Source organism: Dunckerocampus dactyliophorus, chromosome 5 (genome assembly GCF_027744805.1).
Source record: "Dunckerocampus dactyliophorus isolate RoL2022-P2 chromosome 5, RoL_Ddac_1.1, whole genome shotgun sequence".
NCBI lineage: Eukaryota > Metazoa > Chordata > Actinopteri > Syngnathiformes > Syngnathidae > Dunckerocampus > Dunckerocampus dactyliophorus.
In genome coordinates, this window is record NC_072823.1 from 12118927 (window position 1) to 12138450 (window position 19524).

At 39.5% G+C, this 19524-nt stretch overlaps 1 protein-coding gene across 4 annotated transcripts in view; it reads left to right on the plus strand.

Moving 5' to 3' along the window:
* kiaa1549la (KIAA1549-like a) overlaps positions 1-19524 on the plus strand; it is a 106520-nt gene that overhangs the window by 83551 nt on the left and 3445 nt on the right. For all 4 annotated transcript variants that reach the window (XM_054775925.1, XM_054775926.1, XM_054775927.1 and 1 more), the window contains 9 exons: positions 4266-4390; positions 5647-5861; positions 6842-6974; positions 10417-10658; positions 10923-11088; positions 14332-14429; positions 15485-15630; positions 16919-17073; positions 17162-17210. In XM_054775925.1, coding sequence (XP_054631900.1) covers positions 4266-4390; positions 5647-5861; positions 6842-6974; positions 10417-10658; positions 10923-11088; positions 14332-14429; positions 15485-15630; positions 16919-17073; positions 17162-17191 — 1310 coding nt within the window. In that variant the 3' untranslated portion in view covers positions 17192-17210. The remainder of the gene's footprint in view (positions 1-4265; positions 4391-5646; positions 5862-6841; positions 6975-10416; positions 10659-10922; positions 11089-14331; positions 14430-15484; positions 15631-16918; positions 17074-17161; positions 17211-19524) is intronic.

The following is a 19524-nucleotide window of genomic DNA, read 5'->3' on the forward strand; positions in this document are numbered from 1 at the left end:
AACAGAGATTCAATCAGATCTTCTCGATCTCCTGACTGTGTGGCCAACATGCTTCAATAATTTTAGATACAAAAGGCATTGATATAGACTGATTGGTCTATAACTCGTAAAATCTGCTTTGTTACTGGATTTGAAAATGGGAGTAATTGTGGCACCCTTTCCATGCTACGGGAACAACAGAATGAATAATTGACAGATTAATTAGATGTGTTATTGGACATATTAAGGAATCTTTGTGCTTCTCTATAAAAAAATGTATCCAGACCATACACATCCTTAGCTTTTGAACTTTTTAATTCACTGATAACAGAAGCTACATCTGACTCCTTGATTTGGGCTGTTGTGAAGATAGGCTGGGACTCGTTAATTGGGTAGGATACATTTTCACATGAAGTAAAAAGTTGTGTAATTTCTTCCACTGAATTTTTGAAAAACGTATTAAATTCAGTTGCCACAATGACAGGATCTGTAACAACTTCATTATTGATTTGTACCTTCATCTTTTTACCATTGCCTTGAGCAGACTCAATCAGTGGCATAAAACAATTGCCTTGGCTTTGCACATTGTTTGAATTACTTTGTTTCTTGCAGATGTGAGCAGTCGTCTATCAGAAGCTAGTCCAGTTTTAAGTGCTTTTTTAAGTAGTTGATCCCTCATCTTCATTAATTTCCTGCATTCCTTATCGAGCCATGGTAGATCACCTTTAGTGGTTTTGTTTCTCTTTCTCCTCTTTGTAAATGAAGCTAAGATATCTTTAATTTTAGAGTAGCAAGTAACACTATTTGCTGTGACGTTGTCACAAGAGACAATTTCAGTCCGATCTATCTCCCTGCCAGATTTTGATGTTGGCTTGTTGGGATTACATTATAAAAGGCAATGGCGCAAGACATTTGAAAACGTGTTTTAGTTAGACGGGGGAAAGGCTTCTTGAGACGTCATCTGTACTTCTGTGAAGAAGGTGTTGGACGTTTCGCTCCTCATCCGAAGAGCTTCGTCAGCGAACTAACAAGTGCTGGTAGCCTAGGCCTTAAATACAGTAAGAGTGGGCGGAATCGGTGTGCCAACACCCTCCTCCTATTGGTTCTTTACACTAAGCCTGGGCGGAGTGTGGTCTAATCCTCTCTTGCCATTAGCACCTCCGATCAAAGGGAAGTGTAGCTCCCTGTAGTTGGGTATGAACGACTCTGATACTGGCTCGTTAGCATCTATTGTTCTGGCTCGGCCCTGGCTCCACCTCATTTGTATGACTAAGAGCTGTGGGTTTCGGTCTCAGTAACCTGCTGAACACAGGGTCCAAATTAAACCTCAAACCACCATTCCGATTCAATGATGGGTTCTGTTGTTTGACAAAAATAGCTTCCTTTACTCCTCTTTCAAACCATCTGTTTTCTTTGGCCAAAATCTTTACCTCGCTGTCCTCAAAAGAGTGATTGGTTGCTTTAAGGTGTAGATGTACTGCTGATTGAGGACCACTAGAATTGTCCCTGTGGTGTTGATAAAACCTTTCTTTGGAGCATTTGCTTAGTTTCCCCAATGTAGTGCTCTTTGCATTCCTCCTCTTTACAGTGGATGGAATAGACCACATTGCTCTGTTTTTGGTTTGGAGCCTTGTCTTTAGGATGCACTAATTTTTGTCTCAGGGTATTTACTGGTTTAAAATAGGTTGGAATTTTGTGTTGACATAAGATCCTCTGGAATTTTTCGGAGACCCCAGCTACATAAGGGACTACCACTCCTCTCCTTTTTGCTTCTGTGGGCTTTTTGGTTTCTTTGCCTACTCTCTGTTTTAGTTAGCTTTCTAGCAAAAAAGATGGCAGTGTGATCAGAAAGACCAGTTAGAAAATTTTAAGTTTTAACGATTCATTCATTTTTCTTTGAGAATAAAAGATCTATTCTTGTTTTTGATCGGTGAGTTATACGTTTTTCAAGTTAAAATATCTCTTATCTGTTTCAGATTTTTTCTATTGCTTTTATTATTTTATCCCAATTTATATTATCGGACATCCCTAAATAACACATTTAAAAATGTTGCTTCATCATGTAAAACATCCGTTGAGGCTTTACGTTTGTTTTTGCAGTTTTAGCTGACAATGATAAAAGATGTGCTCCCCACTTTCATACCGTGTAGACTTGTTCAACAGGTGGCTCTTTGTCCATCTGGGCCAATTCTGATTTTGTTGCATGAACATTGTTCTCAGACCTTCTCTTTTTGATGATTTTCTTCGTCACTGTTGTTCTTCATCGCTTTCCAATCTCAGCACAGCCGTGTTCCCTGTGATTTGTGTGATTTATGGCTTTTATACAAGCAAATGAATGAATACCCAAAGGAGGGTTGAGGCTGGGTAATTGTCTCATTTTCTCACTGCTGTTCCCAAAGCTTACAGAAGTTGTGATAAAGTAGAAAAATTGGATGAGGGAAATTGCTGTCATCAGACTAAGCAATTAATATTTCCAAAATAGAAGTGTGCACACAGCACTGATAAAGTACACGGTCACAGTCCAATGCAATGTATTGTGTTCAGTGAACAAGTTGCTCCAACTCCAAATGTGACACGTAATGCGACAAATATGAGTTGATGCCCATGCTATTCCTATTTCAAATAACCGTTTTGACATACCGTTCATTTAATCTCAGGAAACATGTACAGTCATGGAAAAAATGATTAGACGACCCATGTTTCTTCAGTTTCTTGTTCTTTTAACGCCTGATCCAACTAAATGTACCTTTGTTTGTACAAATATAACAATGACAACAAAAATAGTTCATAAGAGTTAAATTTTTTGGCAGTACAATGCCGTAGCTATTCATGAAAGAACTTACAGTAAGTGATTTTGGTTATTATCAAGAAAACCATGGAAGTTGCTCGATATCCTCTTCTTCTTCTTTTCCTTTCGGCTTTTCCCTTCAGGTGTCGCCGCAGCGAATCAATTGCCTCCATCTAACCAATAGAAGTTGCTAGATATCAGCTCTTGAATTCAACTCTTATGAGTTATATTTGTCCAAACAAATGTACCTCTAGTTGTGCCAGGCATTAAAATGAATCAATAAACTGAAGAAACAAGGGTGGTCTGATCATTTTTTTCCATGACTGTAGAAGGAAAATAACCATGGAAAAGTGGAATCACTCTTTGTACACAGCTTTGCTGTTCCTGATGTGTAATGGTAAAAAACACAAACAAGGAATGCAACTGCTAATGCTGATTTCATATTATGTATTGGAGTTTTGTTGCAGATTATAACATATTATTAAATGTTGCTCATTAAGGCAGTCACATAAGAGCAATAATTACAGTTATCTAGCGACAATTTTTCACTTTCCTCTCACAACTCAGTCTTTCAGGCCTGCACTGCATCATCTATTTCTGTTGTGAGAAGCATTTCCCCTGTGGGTCACTTCATTTGTGCTAATATGCAGTTGTGTTGTGGAGTTTGCGTTGTGCTTGCACAGTGCTGTGCCTTTTGTAGCTGTGCTCTCGCGATTGCGTTACGTTGACCACAACAGACCTCGGCTTTGACTTTGATTTAAGGTGCAGGAGAAGCAACAAATAACAATGGACAGCTGAGCTGCAGCCAGGATGAATTGCGGTTGTGTGGGTTTCAAGTTGAGTTGATGGCAGACTGTTTTAGTCCTACAATGAAGCCGTCTGCCATATGATGTCAGGAAATGAGTCAGAGTATTCCAGAGCATAACACAACACTGTCCATATGCCGCTGCCTGCAATAACATGCACACATACAGTAAATACTAAAACCATGCATTTCAAACAACTGAAAGCGCTAAACTTCTCTCTCTTTTTTCTGTAATCGTTTGTAATGCTTGAGATTTCCAACATGTCATATTCACAGATTTCAACAGTTGCTCATTTTGAAAATGTTTTCTGTCTACTAATTAGTTGAAAATAATCTCTCACACACTTTTTGATAGTTTTATATCACAAACAAGGCATTATACTTGATTTCACATTTATTTTGTTAATGTCAGAATTGTACTTATCAGTCATACATGTCTATATGTTTAAAGTATTGTGACTATACTCTCTTTTACACAAAGTAAATAAAAGTGAAGCACACATATTATTTGGTTTAATATGCGGGTAAGTACACTTCTTTTCTTGTTTTCATGTTAAGTTATAGTTATTAAACACAAGATTTGTCATCAAGGAGGATTTAGACAAATTGATGTGGCAACATTGCTATGTTTCTGACTGTAACATCATAGCAGCCTGGAGCGACAGCTAACCTTCATCCTCTTTCTCTTCACAGACCCGTATGAAGATCATACAGGCTCTCTCCGGCTCATCACCATCAAACCCTTGACAGCCCAGCCAACTTACTCCTACCCCTCATCTTCCTCCCACAGCCAAGACTCTGTCATCATTAATGGCGAGGTGAGACTACACACACATACATATACACACACACTCTTATGTCCATTGTCCTGACAGAATTGGGCAGCGTAGTGCAACTTGAATGGCATCACATACACATAATATGGAAGTGGCAGTGCGCGAGGGACGATTGGAAGCGCACATTAATTGCTTTAGTAAACGTTGATATCCTACCTGCACTCGCCATTCCCAGCGTCACTCGTGTTATGTGTTTTTTTCTGAACTGCAGCGGTGTTATTGTCCAAGCAGAAGCTGTAGTAATTCTACATTTGATCAAATTTACTTAAGATTTGTCCGCTCAAAACACAATTGGTGAATATGACTTCTATCAAAAAATGTCATACTAGCATCTATTTAGGAAATTCACTACTTCCCGTTTCCGCACTCCAAGCATCATGTGAACCGCAATTCTTTTAGCTTAAACATAAAACTAATCTACTGTAATCTGAAAACTATTGTACATGCGTCTTTACGTACCTACAAATGATCATAAATGATGAGTGGTAGCAGCTCCAACTGCTGTCATTATTTTAACTTTTATAATTTTTAGTTTTTGTTTCAATTTGTGCAAAGAAGTTCAACAGTTAAAAGCATCACGTTTAGGTTATGCATGCAAAGTTATAAAATCAAAATGTATCAGCTTTGTTTCATGGCTCAGTTAAATAAATCCGTCTGTTTGTCAAGTTCTATATTTTAGTTGTATTGTAGTTTTCTTCAAAGTAATGTTAATGTATCGTCTCATCCCGTGAACCCAATATCGTGCATCATCTCGTCTCGTGAGCTGAATGTATCGTGACACCCCTACTCACAACACTATTAGGCCTCTGTCATCCGGCCCACTTATGTACTGTAGCATCCTCCCAACATCTCCTTTCATACTTGGCACTGCTGATGAATTGCGTTGTTATTGCAACAAACACTCTGCCTTCCACTTTAATCGCTTCCCGTCGCTTTCCTCCCACCCAGTCTGTCATCTTTCACTCTTTAGCATCACATTTTCCCCTCGCTTCTCTCTATCAAGGGCAGCAATTCACCGTAATGACGCTATTTCTCAGTGTGTTGTCATTACCCTAGAAAATAACTATAGAGGGCCTTGAATATAATCATTTACCTGAAAATAATTATCATATCGAAAATGTCACGTGTAGGGGATGACCAAAGACTTGGGGAAGTGTTCTCTCATAGTGCCAGATAGAAATCATTGAAGTGGTTCAAAAGTGAAACAAATACTGGAGAGATAAACATATGTCCTACAGGCAAATCATGGCGGGCTGAAGCCGAAGTCAGACATTGAACACTACAGAAACAAACTGCGCCAGAAAGCCCGCAGGAAGGGTTACGGAGAGTTCTCCCTTTCCGAGAGTGGCAGCCATGGTTATAGTCACAGCCGGCACGGTCGACATGACAACGGAATCAAGGAACCAATGACTGCTGAGGAGAAGAGGGCCTCCTTTGCCGGATGTCATAAAAGGTAAGGCATTGTGAAGAAATACAGACGCCCCTCACCACTTGGCAGTTCGAATTTTGTGGCTTCATTTTATCATGGTTTTTCAGAAAATATATCAGTTAATAAATCATGCTGTTTTGTGGTTGAATATGTCCTGTTTTTAGTGAAAATGTCAGCATATTTAAGCTAATGTGTCATATGTTTTGCTTAGATTAAGCATTTTCATAAAAATGTCTAGATAAACTAAAATACAACAAATATAAGGCATTCAAAAGTCGCATTCAAAGACGTTGATGTAGCATTCTAAACTAGTCACTAGGCGTCAGTAATATTACGGTAATGTTTGATGACACACACAAGGACCAGACTTGATCGTTGGAACAACAAGCTTTTATTGCAGGTTTGAATTATCTCACAACAAGCACAATAATCCCTCATAAAAAGACGGGCTACTGTTGCAGCCGTAACCCACAGCAAGATGAAACTCACCTCTAAACCCCTGTCATCACTTCCTGTCCACCACTCACTCTGCTCCCCATTTATAGCAACACACACAAGCATGAGTCTTTTGTATTTCTTAAATGGCTTGTTTATTCTTATTTTGTGTAGTATATTGGGTAATATGAGTGTAAAGGTGACTGGAGGGGTGTTATTTAGTCTCCACAGAGCTCTATTAATGTTAAAAAAACGTATTTAGAAGGTCATTAACACGTTTTCTGTGCTCTAACTACAAAAATGTTCCATTTATAAATAAGGAATCCTACTTTGCGGAAATACATTCATCATGCATTCATCACGGTCGAGTGTGGAACCAATTAACTGAGGTAAACGAGTTATTACTGTATAGCACTAGTGTGGGGGCAAATCATCTGCATTCAAAGTTTACCTATACAGGTCATATTTGCTCAATTATGAGAGGGAGAGAACTCATGATGAAATGGATGTAAAAAAAAATAATACAATGTTCTGCCATTATCTGACGTGCAATGTATTCCACTTGCCAGGTACTCCCATCCACGGGAGCCCACCTATTGGAGCAGGCAGTCCCTGAGCAGCCCCAGCCCAGTGGAGACAGAGATGGACCTTCTGGTTCTTAGGGAGCGATCTCGGAGGGGCATCCGCAACAATGGCTATGATGTGAGTGTGCAGAGACAGTTTACGATGTTGAATGGTCTCAAAAATAAAAAATTGCCGACATTTTTGTGACTACGTTTTAAGCAGTGACATGCGGTGTGGTTCATGGCTGAGCTTCATGACTCGTTTGGAGTTTGTTTTTTAATGTTAATACAGGTTGCTCATTAAGAAGACAAGAAAAAGAAAAGAATAATTCATTTGGTGAAGAAAATGTTTTCAAATACTTCTTAATCTCATTTATTTATTACATGAAAAACATTTGTGGTCTCGCCTTGTAACTGTATATGAAGTACATGCAAATACTTCATGTTGGCAGTCAAATACAAATATATATATAAAAAAATCTTAGATTTGACTTGCTGGAGAACGGTACTGAATTTTCCTTTTGATGGAAGGACGGCAGTGACAAGCACCTTCCAGCTTAAGCATGCCCCATCCATTCAGGATGTGTTGAGTACCGCAAGTGCCTCCCATATGACATTTCCATGTATTTTATTATGCGCTGAGGAAAAATAATGACGTCATACTTACATTAAAGACAATACACGGGCTGTAGAAAGTCATGGTGTATAATAAATGTTTCTGCAACATTATATTATCAGTGACATGCTGACTAACAAACTGGCAGGCGCCATGATCTAACTCAGTGCACTCACTGACTGCACTCAGACGGTAGGCTGGGCTTGCGCACTTAGCCGAAAGAAGACATTCGCTGCAGCCCCATCTTCGGTTTCCGCCCTGTATTTGATCAGGAGCTGTGCAAATTCAGAGATTTTTCTTTAAGAAAAGAAAAAAAAACAATTGGAATCAAATAGAAAATACATTTATAATACAGTTCAATGGACAAGTATTAATATTTATTTAATGTTATCATTATTCGTTTTCATTGGCTCCAGCATACCCCCGCGACCCTAATGAGGATTAACTGGCATAGAAAATGGATGGATGGATGGATGGATGGATTATTCATTTTTTAAATTTTTCATCTCTCTGCCTCACCTGCCTCCCCTGACTGCATGTCACTAGTTTTAAGGTTCCTGAGTAGAGGCTCTGACAGTTGTACTGAATTTTGCCTGAAGACTGAGCACTTTTTCAATTTTGTTTGAAGTTTGATTCTTTTACAAACTGTATTAAAGAAGCTCAGGTGTGACCTTTAGGCAGGTGAGTCAGACTTTAAATGTGATGATGAAAACCATGTGATGATGATGGCAGTAAAGTAAAGCTCTGCTATGCCCAAATGATAAGATAATCGTCTCAGAGTATTTATGACTTTAATTCTAACTTCCCTTCCTTTAAACTCACACTGACTTGATGAGATGCTTTGAGTACCCTTGAAAAACTGCACCGCATGGATAAAGGACAAGAAAGTAAGGCGAGAAAGGAAAGACAAGAAGATAAGGTGGAAAAGCAGGGAGAGGGATAGACAAATGGGGGCAGAAGGAATGAGTGGAATTGCTTTCTGCTGCCTCTTGGCTACCACGGTAATAGTGCTATCTTTCTGAATGTCAGTGACTGCATATGATGATGATGTGATAGGAGTTCATAACCTTGGCTTGGCCAAAGTATTTGAAACAAAGCACAATTAGAACACGTATTTTGTTTGGGCTTGTGCCTGAATATTGCATGAAAACATCTGAATTACAAAATGTACAATAAGGTCATTCATCAGCTTCAAAGGTGTGCAAGAAGCACACCCCCTGTAAATACAGTTAGCGATCATTTCATTCACAGTGTACTCTAATTATATTAATAATATGTTATAATTCAAAACTCCCCTTTGACCTAGACAATTAAAATGTACATTTCAAAATGCATGTTTTTGCTCAAACTGTTTGTGTGCACATATATCCGTACACCATGAATAAAATCCATACAGAAATAGTCAATATGCTGTTAACTATCTTATACTTACCTTATTATATTACATTTTGAGTGGAATTTATAACGTCTTACAGTGAGGAAACATGCATATTTACTAGAGGCACATGGTTTGAATAACCAATTGTTATTTCATTACAGTAATCCCCCGTTTATCACAGTTAATTGGTTGCAAACCTGACCGTGATAAGTGAAATACGTTTTTTTAACATGATTAGAGCTCTCTATACATTAACTAACACCTCTATAGTCACCTTTACACCTGCATTACCCAATGCAGTAAACATAATCAGCGTAAAAATACACCACTTAAGACATAAGTCCAGTGCTTGTGTGTTGCTATAAATGCGTTCCATAGAGGAGCTGGGTGTCGGGTGGGCAGGAAGTGACGTCGGAGGGTTTTAGCTTGCTGTGGGTTACTGCCACAACAATAGCCCATGGTTTTATTAGGGAGATTTTTTACGTATTTTTGTCCCTGTTGTGAGAATTCAAACCTGTAATAAAAGCCTGTTGTTGTGGAAATCAAGTTTGGTGTAATATTACCGACACCTAGTGACCAATGTAGAATGCTACATATCATTCATCGTGTCTCTGAATGCCTTATACTGGTATTTCAGTTCGTTTAGCCATTTTTATGCTTGAAAATGCTTAATTTAGGCAAAAATACGTTAACTTTGCTTCCATATGCATATTTGTTGACTAATAATAGGGAGTATTCATCCAAGAAACAACATAATATATTTTTATAAAACGGTGATTGGGTGAAGCCGCGAAATTCAAACTGCGAAGTGGCGATAGTTGTTATTTACATTTCTCATGCGCTATGAGTGAAAATATGACTAAACCAACTGTTGAAAAATAGGGCAACAATCTGTCACCTCATAATTTCATTCAGATTTTTTTTCCTGATTCTAAAGCAATTAATGAATAACATTTTAATCCTGTTCGGAACATGATAGGGTGTTCAAGATGTTCCGATATAAGTCTGTAAATGTAATATGAAACATGTCACTGTGCCAATCTAAGGCTGCCTTATTTTCTAATATTGCAGTGGTATTTTTTCTTTGAAACATGCAAATAATCGACCTGGTTTTTTAGAGCCAAAATGTGAAACAAAAATGGTTGTGTGTAAATAAACTGTTGCCTAAAGAGGCTGGGTTATTTTGAATAACACATGAAAGTAGTGGGGCCGCATGGTGGCCGCACAGTCAGGAGATTGGGAGATCGAGAAGACCTGGGTTCACTTGGGCATCTCTGTGTGGAGTTTGCATGCTCTCACTGTGCGTGTGTGGGTTTCCTCCCACATTCCAAAAACATGCACATTAGGTTAATTGGCAACTCTAAATTGTCCATAGGTATGAATGTGAGAGTGAATGATTTTGTCTATGATTGGCTGGTGACTAGTCCAGGGTGTACTCCGCCTCCCGTCCAAAGTCAGCTGTGCTCCAGCATACCCCCGCGACCCTAATGAGAATAAGCGGCATAGAAAATGAATGGATTAAACTAGTGCATCTTCATTTTACAATGACTAGGATGCTGAGTCTTTCTGTGTGTGTGTGCTATGCAGGGTGAACCAGAGCCATATGAGGAGACCAATGTGGACCGTTTGATGAGCTCTCTTGGTTATGGAGGTGGATCGACTGGCACTGGGAATGGTAGCCTGGGGGTGAAAGCGCACCGTGGCTCAGACTCCTCCACACTCAGCTCTCAGCCATCCATTGACGACGTTCGCACACAGATGCATATGTTGCTTGGCAACGCCTTCAGCCTGGCACCCTCAGACCATGACCCACCTTCTCCTCCGACTAAGTACATTTACTTTCCTTACAAAACTTTATTTTCATAGTAGTGCAAGTCATGTAGCAATTCTCCAAGTTTTTCACTATTTTGTCTGTAAGAAACTATGAAAGTGCCTGAAGGCTGGATTTGAGCATTTTTGTGTAAATGTATGCAGAGAGCAAAGTATTTGAAATTTGAAACTGAAAGTTAACTTGGTAATGTTGAGTATGTTGGAGAGTAACCCAGGACTCCCAGGAGATTATTGACGGTATTTCCCCCTCTTTTAACATGTAGACACCACCATCACCACCACCGTGCCCACAGCGCCTACAAGCCGTCCCACATGAGCCACTACAGTGATGGAGTGACCAGCGCCCCTGGGACCATGAACCATCCCTGTGGAAGCAGACAGAGGAGCCTGGGTTACGATGACTTACACCAGTGTAGCCTGCCCAAACCGGTGAGCGCATCCAGAACTGTGAAACGGTGACCACTAACTTTGTTGTTTTAACACACAGCAGACTTAAACAACTCAACATAATGCACTGCAGTCGTTTTAACACAGTTAAACAGAAAATAGTAAATAGAAAATAGTAATAAATAGTAAGTAGGACACATACAGATTAGGCAAAAAATAAAAAAAAATATTTCTACTGAACTTGTTAGAGGCATGGAGGCTTTGGAAAAAGCTTTGAAAAGGCTTTGGAAGAACCCACTGTAAACTGAATACCAGTAAGTATCTGGTGTGACCACCATTTGCCTCAAGTATTGTATACGTTGATTCAGAACATCCCAAACATGCTCAATAGGTGACTTGTCTGGTTAGTATGATAGCCATACAAGAACTGGGTTGTTTTCAGCTTCCAGGCATTGTTTACAAGTCCTTTCAACATGGGCCTCAGGATCTTGATGATGACCATCCATTCATCCATCCATCCATCCTCTTCCGTTTATCTGAGGTCGGGTCGTGGGGGAAGCAGCCTAAGCAAGGAAGCCCAGACTTCCCTCTCCCCAGCTACTTTGTCCAGCTCCTCCCGGCAGATCCTGAGGCGTTCCCAGGCCAGTTGAGAAACATAATCTCCCCAACGTATCCTGGGTCTTCCCTGAGGTTTCCTACCGGTCGGACGTGCCCTGAAAACCTCCCCAGGGAGGCGTCCGGGGTACATCCTGACCAGATGCCTAAGCCACCTCATCTGGCACCTCTCAATGCGGAGGAGCAGCGGTTCTACTTCGAGCCTCTCCCAGATGACAGTGCTTCTCACTTTATCTCTAAGGGAGAGCCCATCCACCTTACGGAGAAAACTAATTTCGGCCTTTTCCTTTCGGTCACTATCTAAAGCTCATGACCATATAGGTAAGGGTTAGAACGTCGATCGATCGGTAAATTGAGAGCTTTGCCTTTCGGCTCAGCTCCCTCTTCACCACAACGGACCGATGCAGAGTCCGCATCACTGCAGACGCAGCACCAATCCGCCTGTCGATCTCGCGTTCTATCCTTGCCTCACTCGTGAACAAGACCCCGAGGTACTTAAACTCCTCCACTTGGAGCAGGATCTCATCCCCCACCCGGAGATGGCACTCCACCCTTTTCCGAACGAGAACTATGGACTCGGACTTGGAGGTACTGATTCTCATACCAGCCGCTTCACACTCAGCTGCGAACCGGTCCAGTGAGAGTTCACGGCTCGATGAAGCCAGCATTACCACATAATTTGAAAAAAGTAGAGACCCAATCCTGCAGCCACCAAACCGGAACCCCTCAATGGAGTTGAATGATGAATGATGAATACCATAGAAATGGAAATGCAACGTTTTTTTGCTGGTGTCATTTTTAAATGTATGTGTTTTATGCCTTAGGACAACAGATGAAATTTAACTATTTCAGCTAACTGGCATATTTACTGTGATGCTTTTGCTCACATGTTGAGTATTATGCACTGTCCTAATCACATAAGTAAACAAACAAACAAATGCAACATAGGATATTGGACTACAAAAGCTGCCGTGATTTATGTTAAAGTGAATAGCCCAACTTTTACCGTGCATTTACACTCGAATGACAGTTAAGAATGTTAAGTTGTAGGTTGTGAGTTAACTATGCAACATCAAACATCATCAATGTCAGTAATTTCAGTTGCGTTCAGTTTCATATTACAGTCGCCCCTTGTTTATAATGGTTAATTGGTTCCAGACTTGGCCATGATAAGTGAATTTCCGCAAAGTAGGATTCAGTGTGAATAAATGTAATATTTTTGTAGTTAGAGCATAGAAAACCTGTTTATAATCTAACACTATTAGCCCTGTAGACATAAAATAACACCCCTTTGTCACCTTTATAGTCGTATTACACAATAAAGTAGACATGATAAGCGATAAGAGGTAATAACTCACACGTTAGCATTGGGAAAGTTCCTTGTTGCATTATCTCAAACGTAATGTCGGTCGATCATATAGCATTAATGCCGTTTGTCACTTGATTGATGTACAGGACAGCCAAGCTGACTTTCATCTGGCATACATACACATACATTTGTAAAATGATGCTGCACTCCTGCTTTCTTTGTTTACACCACATTGCGCGACTCTCTGCATGGACATAAGACACGGCTGCCACTTTAACCATAGCAAGCTACCGAGCTAGCAAGCCAGCCTCCAATTTATTCATTCTCCATTAAGAAAGGGTTTGAAACTGAGTGGGGAAGAAGTACAAAGTAAGAAGCCAAAAACTTACCACTTCCACACAGCATGGGAGGAGAACTTTTTTTCCCCACTGTCATGTCAGACTCTGCAGCCATGACTGACTCCAGTGCAAGTTCACGTAATGTAAGATAATATGTCCCATCAATGTAACATTACTGACGCCGAGTGTCCAGAATACTACACATAACTTGTCTTTCAAAAAAAACATTTTTATGCATGACAGAAAAATCTTTTAATTGACATTATTTCTTCTGGCAAATATTATTACAAAATACATACAAATTAGATGTCCACCTGTGTCCCAGAAAGGATTTTGCTGGATTTTTTTTAGGTTGTATTGTAAATGAATAAAGTTAAAGTCCTTGTCAGTGCCTGTTTTACTGGATACAGGAAGTGTTACGTTGAGTTTGTGTTGCTGAAGGGACCGGAAGGTTGAGATGGGTCTTTCTTTTGGTGGTGTAGAATTTGTTTTTTGTAGCAATCTGTTCCATGTTGAGCATGTAAATAAAGCCATATAAATAATTCATATAATTCTATTTTTACATGACAAATTCATTTTACACTTATTTTGGTGATAAATCAAGTTAAGCAACAACAAAAAAACCCTGAGGAAAGATTTGGCTCTTTTGACAGGGGTGAGCCAAATGAACCGCCTCCCTTAAAACGAGCCGAAATTCCCATCACTACTACTCAGTAGATGAGGTCATGCAGTTGGATATTTCATATGTGTGTGTGGACTTGTGAAAAATCTGTCATTTAATGCTATCAGCCAGTGCTTTACCAACAGCTGATTAGCAAGGAAAGGGCTTTACAGAGATTAAAACAACCAGTGGAGTCGTGCCAACAAATACATTTGCATTACATATTCTGCTTTAGTATCTCTCTGATTTTTTTGTGCCATGTTCAGATCTGACATTTACCTGCTTTTGTGGTCCAAATTATTTGACTCTTGCTCCAAGGTCATAGAGTACGTGGTGTACATCAATCATGCTTTTATGTGCAGGGTTTCCGGTTCACGCAGCTCCCTGATATGGGCATTGGGACTCCTCCGCCACTAATCCCCTCAAGACCAGGACCACTACCTGGACCTTCACTGCGACGGTACTCCTCATCATGCAATTACACACACAAACACACACACACACATGCATATGACACAAGAAAAAAATAATACTAATATAATATTTGTGCATGTGATTGACTGGTGTATGGTGTACTCCACCTCTCACCCGAAGTCAGCTGGTGTAGACACCAGCCCCCCAGGACTCTTAGCAGACTTCAAAGACTCCACAGTAAATCCAAATGCATCCTTGAGGCTAATCACTCAATTACATAAACAAAAACACTTGGGGGTGAACTGTGCTCAGAAGAATACAGAAAAAAGATAACTGCAGCAGGATTTGAACTGATTACCGTCCTCCCTCCATCACTTCCGCCTCTCCCCATCATATGATGGACTGCATCATTTGAAGAAGCGGCTTCTTCATTTAAATTCAACTGCTGTGTGAGCTTTCTTGCCAAGCACCTCAGCACGGATTTGGATCGCATAAAGAGCGTGATCGCCATCTGGTGGAAGGCTGGGGAAATTATCCTAGCTCATATAATCTCTTGTCGTCATAACATACAGTACATCTGCATTTGTGTCCAGTTCAATTTAAAAAGTTGTGATGTAGCCTGCCTAGGCAATATAGCCTATCAAGAAAACTACAGCACTACTCTCGTCTTATGTCAGATATGCTTTTATTACATGCAATTTCTATTCCAACTTAAATGTGATAGACACCAAATGTTTTGTATAAAGTATATATTGCTACATATTGTTGCTGGGTTCCTCACCAATTTCCATTCGTCTGAGGGTGACAGTGTGTGGTTTTTCAAGGTCTTGGCAAAGCGGTGACCCATCCAAATCAGTGTTTTGGGCAGCCATTTTATTTTTAGGGTTAGTCTTTTGGATGAAAAAAGTACTAGCATGTTGAAAAACAGAAATGCCTTCACTATCGAACAAGCAAAACAAAAATAGGTTTTGATAAGGCTTATTAGGCTTATTAACCACTTGACTGGCACCGATTACTGAAGGCTTCTGACTTTTCGTTCTTTTTGACAATCAGCAGTACATGAGGTCAACCTGCTCACCTTAGCCTTTGTTCCATTTACAGTTCCACTCCTGATGTTAGCCTGAAACCTCGAGTGTCGGAGGCCTCAGACCTGCAGGCCCAACAGCACAACGGTGCCCCCTACCTGCCACTGTCCAGGACCACCTTCCCTGCTGTTACTGTTGACCAGTCCATCAGCACCTACTCAGGTTAAACCAAATATAGAATTACAAAAAACAGAGAAGTGGAGCATAGATTATTGAAAATGCTTGAATTTTGGTGTTGCATTTAAAAGAAAAGTGCACAGATTTGTATGGAGGGTTTGATGTAATTAGTTTATCAGAAAGTTATACTCTTATTTTATGATAAAGATTCACAGGAGATTCCCGTCTATTCATGGTTCGGCATTCAATCCCCTGCATATTTGCTGATTTCTCTCCTTTGCTTTTAATATGAAGTCATCCCTCTCTACTTAGCGGTTCAAATTTTGCGGCTTTAGTCTATCAAGGTTTTTCAAAAATATATTAATTAATAAATCATGCTGTTTCATGGTCGAATATGACCTATTAGTAGTCATTTTTAAAAAAGCATACTTGACGCACATTTGATGTATTTTTGCCTAAATTAAGCATTTTGAAGCATAAAAATGCTAAATGAACTTAAATACAAATATAAGGCATTCAGAATACGCACTCAAAAACGCTGTGTAGTATTATACAGCCGTCACTCGCCTGTGTCACCCACGTCATAAACGATTACGGAGCGGTAAGATGCCAATATCTATATCAGAAGTTATCCGTTCACTTTTACAAACTAGTTATGTAGAAAAAAGTGAATTGCTTGATGGCTGCGCTGTGCTTCCTGAACTCCACTATAGAAATGTGTTTTCTACACTTTCGTTTGTGCAACTATTATATCATGATTAATTGGAAAATGTGCCCATTCCTGAAACCTTCTTAATATGTCGTCTTGACGTCTGTTACATTGTCTTTGCATTATCATTTTCATTTTATCTGTAATGTTTGATAGAAAAATAGTAACCGGACGTAATGAATGAACAGTATGTATAATGAATGCTACATAGCTATTTTGACCGAAACACTACTGAAGTTATGGACACAACTATTGAGGAATTATAGTAATTCAATAATTGTCAATTATTGAATATCAACTATTTAGATCACCTGTGAATTTTAAAACTGTGAATGTGAAATACTAATCATTAGTATTTAGTAAAGTATTTTAAAAGTCTACCGGTTAGTTTTATTTATATATGTTACATGTTTTTATAGTAAGAGGTAGATCATTTTGACTTATCTAACTTGTCATAGTGGGGGATGTACTGTATCTGTATTTTTTTCTGGGCTGCAAAAAAAGCTTAATATTTGAAAGTTTTTCCAAAGAAACTTGATTGTGACCCAGGAAAAGGTGTATACTGAATGTCTGGCAGTGATTTTATATACATTAACAATGAAATGTACCCTTTCCGTGTCACAGGAAACCCAATAACAGCAGTGTACGCAATATCAGCCAACCACCCAGGTTACTCAGACTACTTTGTCATGTCGCCTCCATCTTCGTACCGTAGCCCATCCTGGATGTCCTACCCACCTGAGCCAGAAGACCTTCCGCGGCAGTGGAACGACCCCCCGGTGAGACACTCATTGCCGAAACGAACGCATGTATATCATGTGTTCAGATACAGTGTACGAAGAAATTCTTACTCCCTCTCCTCCACAGAGCTCACGCCACCTCGAAACTATCTGCTGAAGTCCCACATCACTGAGTGGTAAGAGTCGGTAGCTTGTTTGGAAGTTTGATCGTTTGTTGAGTGACACGTCACATTTTGTGTATTTCAGTGTTTATTGTCTGAGTCGTCAAAGACATCTGTTGTTGACGGGTCTTTTGATGAAACCATCTGCTCAACTACAATGTGGTGACGAATCAGTAAGAACATAAATAAATATGAAGTATGCTGCAATTGCATTCGTTCCACGAGGTCCAACTCTAACCGAAATGTACTTTAACCAAATCAGTTTTTCCTTATAAGAAATAATGTAAATCCCATTCGTCCATTCCAGACGGACAAAAATGTATAGTTTTACAATTATCGTTATATGCAAAAAACAATTAGAAATGCATAGAAAAACAGTGGTGTGAAAAAGTGTTTGCCCCCTTCCTGATTTTTTTTTTTTTGCACTTTTTTGCAAGTTTGTTACACTTAAATGTTGCAGATCATCATCTAATTTAAATATTAGTCAACGACAACAAAACTCAACACAAAATGCAATTTTGAAATGAAACTTATTATTATTAAGGGAGAAAAAAAGTGGCCGGCCGACCAAAATGATCACAAGAGTGCAGCGACGACTCATCCAAGAGGTCACAAAAGACCCCACAACAACATCCAAACAACTGCAGTTCTCACTTGCCTTAGTTAAGGTCAGTGTTCATGACTCCACCATCAGAAAGACACTGGGCAAAAACGGCCTGTATGGCAGAGTTCCAAGACGCAAACCACTGCTGCACAAAAAGAACATTAAGGCTCATGTCAATTTTGCCAGAAAACATCTTGATGATCCCCAAGACCTTTGGGAAAACACGCTGTGGTCTGCCAAGAAAAAAAGTTAAACTTTTTGGAAGGTGTGTGTCCCATTACATCTAACATAAACAGAACATCATACCAACAGTAAAATATGGTGGTGGTAGTGTGATGGTCTGGGGCTGTTTTGCTGCTTCAAATTCTGGAAGACTTGCTGTGATAAATGGAGCCATGAATTCTGCTGTCGATCCAAAAATCCTGAAGGAGAATGCCCGGCCATCTGTTCGTGACCTCAAGCTGAAACCAACTTGGGTTCTGCAGCAGGACAATGATCCAAAACACAGCAGCAAGTCCACCTCTGGATGGCTGAAGAAAAACAAAATGAAGACTTTGGAGTGGTCTAGTCAAAGTCCTGACCTGAATCCTATTGAGATGCTGATCCATGACCTTAAAAAAGGTGCTTCATACTGGAAAACCCTCCAATGTGGCTGAATTATAACAATTCTGCAAAGATGAGTGGGCCAAAATTCCTCCACAGCGCTGTAAGAGACTCATTGCAAGTTATCACAAACACTTGATTGCAGTTGTTGCTGCTAAGGGTGGCCCAACCAGTTATTAGGTTTAGGGGGCAATCGCTTTCCCACACAGGGAAATGTAGCTTTGGATTTTTTTTCTCCCTTAATATTAAAAAAATCATTTAAAAACTGGATTTTGTGTTCAGTTGTGTTGTCATTGACTAATATTTAAATTTGTTTGATGATCTCAAACATTTAAGTGTGACAAACATGCAAAAAAAAAAAAAATCAGGAAGGGGGCAAACACTTTTTCACACCACTATAAATGATGAATGAAAGGGATAGGCCTCTCAATGCTCAACAAAAATAGTCTGGAGCCCCCAACGTAACAAGAGTTGTAGTCTTTTTTTAATGTTACCCGTTACAACAAAACAATACAACAAACAGAAGAGGAGTTTATGAGGCTATTTTGAGTCCTTCTCTTATTAAATTGTGCAAAATTAAATTAAAATGTAACCCACTTTAATAAAAAATTATAAAAAAAAACGTATGAAATGTATAAATGTATATTTTTTCTGACAAATAACAGCCTTTTTAAATGCTAGTGTTCTCATCTGTTAAATGTGACTTGTGTTTGTGGCGCCCGATGATACTCGATGATAAGATGTGACTTTGCTCTTAACACAGGACTGTAGGCTCTCATTTGCGACCAATATTGATGAATTCTTTTTTTTTTTATGCGTTCATGGTTAGCTTATCACGGGCATTGCACACTCAAGAAGCCTCTTGCAGCTAAAGGCGAGGGTCATACTTTTTTTACAATTTCATGTTAAAGTTTCACTTCGAACTCCAAGGTATATAATAAACCAAAGTAAAATAATATATAGATAATAATTTCATTAATAAATAACCTTTTTTTTGCTTTTGTTATGACCAAAAAAGCCACAATAAAGAGGCTGAATAGCCCCATGCAGCTCCGGAGCCACTGCTTGCCTACCCCTGGCCTAAATGAGCAATTAAGGTTACTTTTACCTTAACTGAAGACG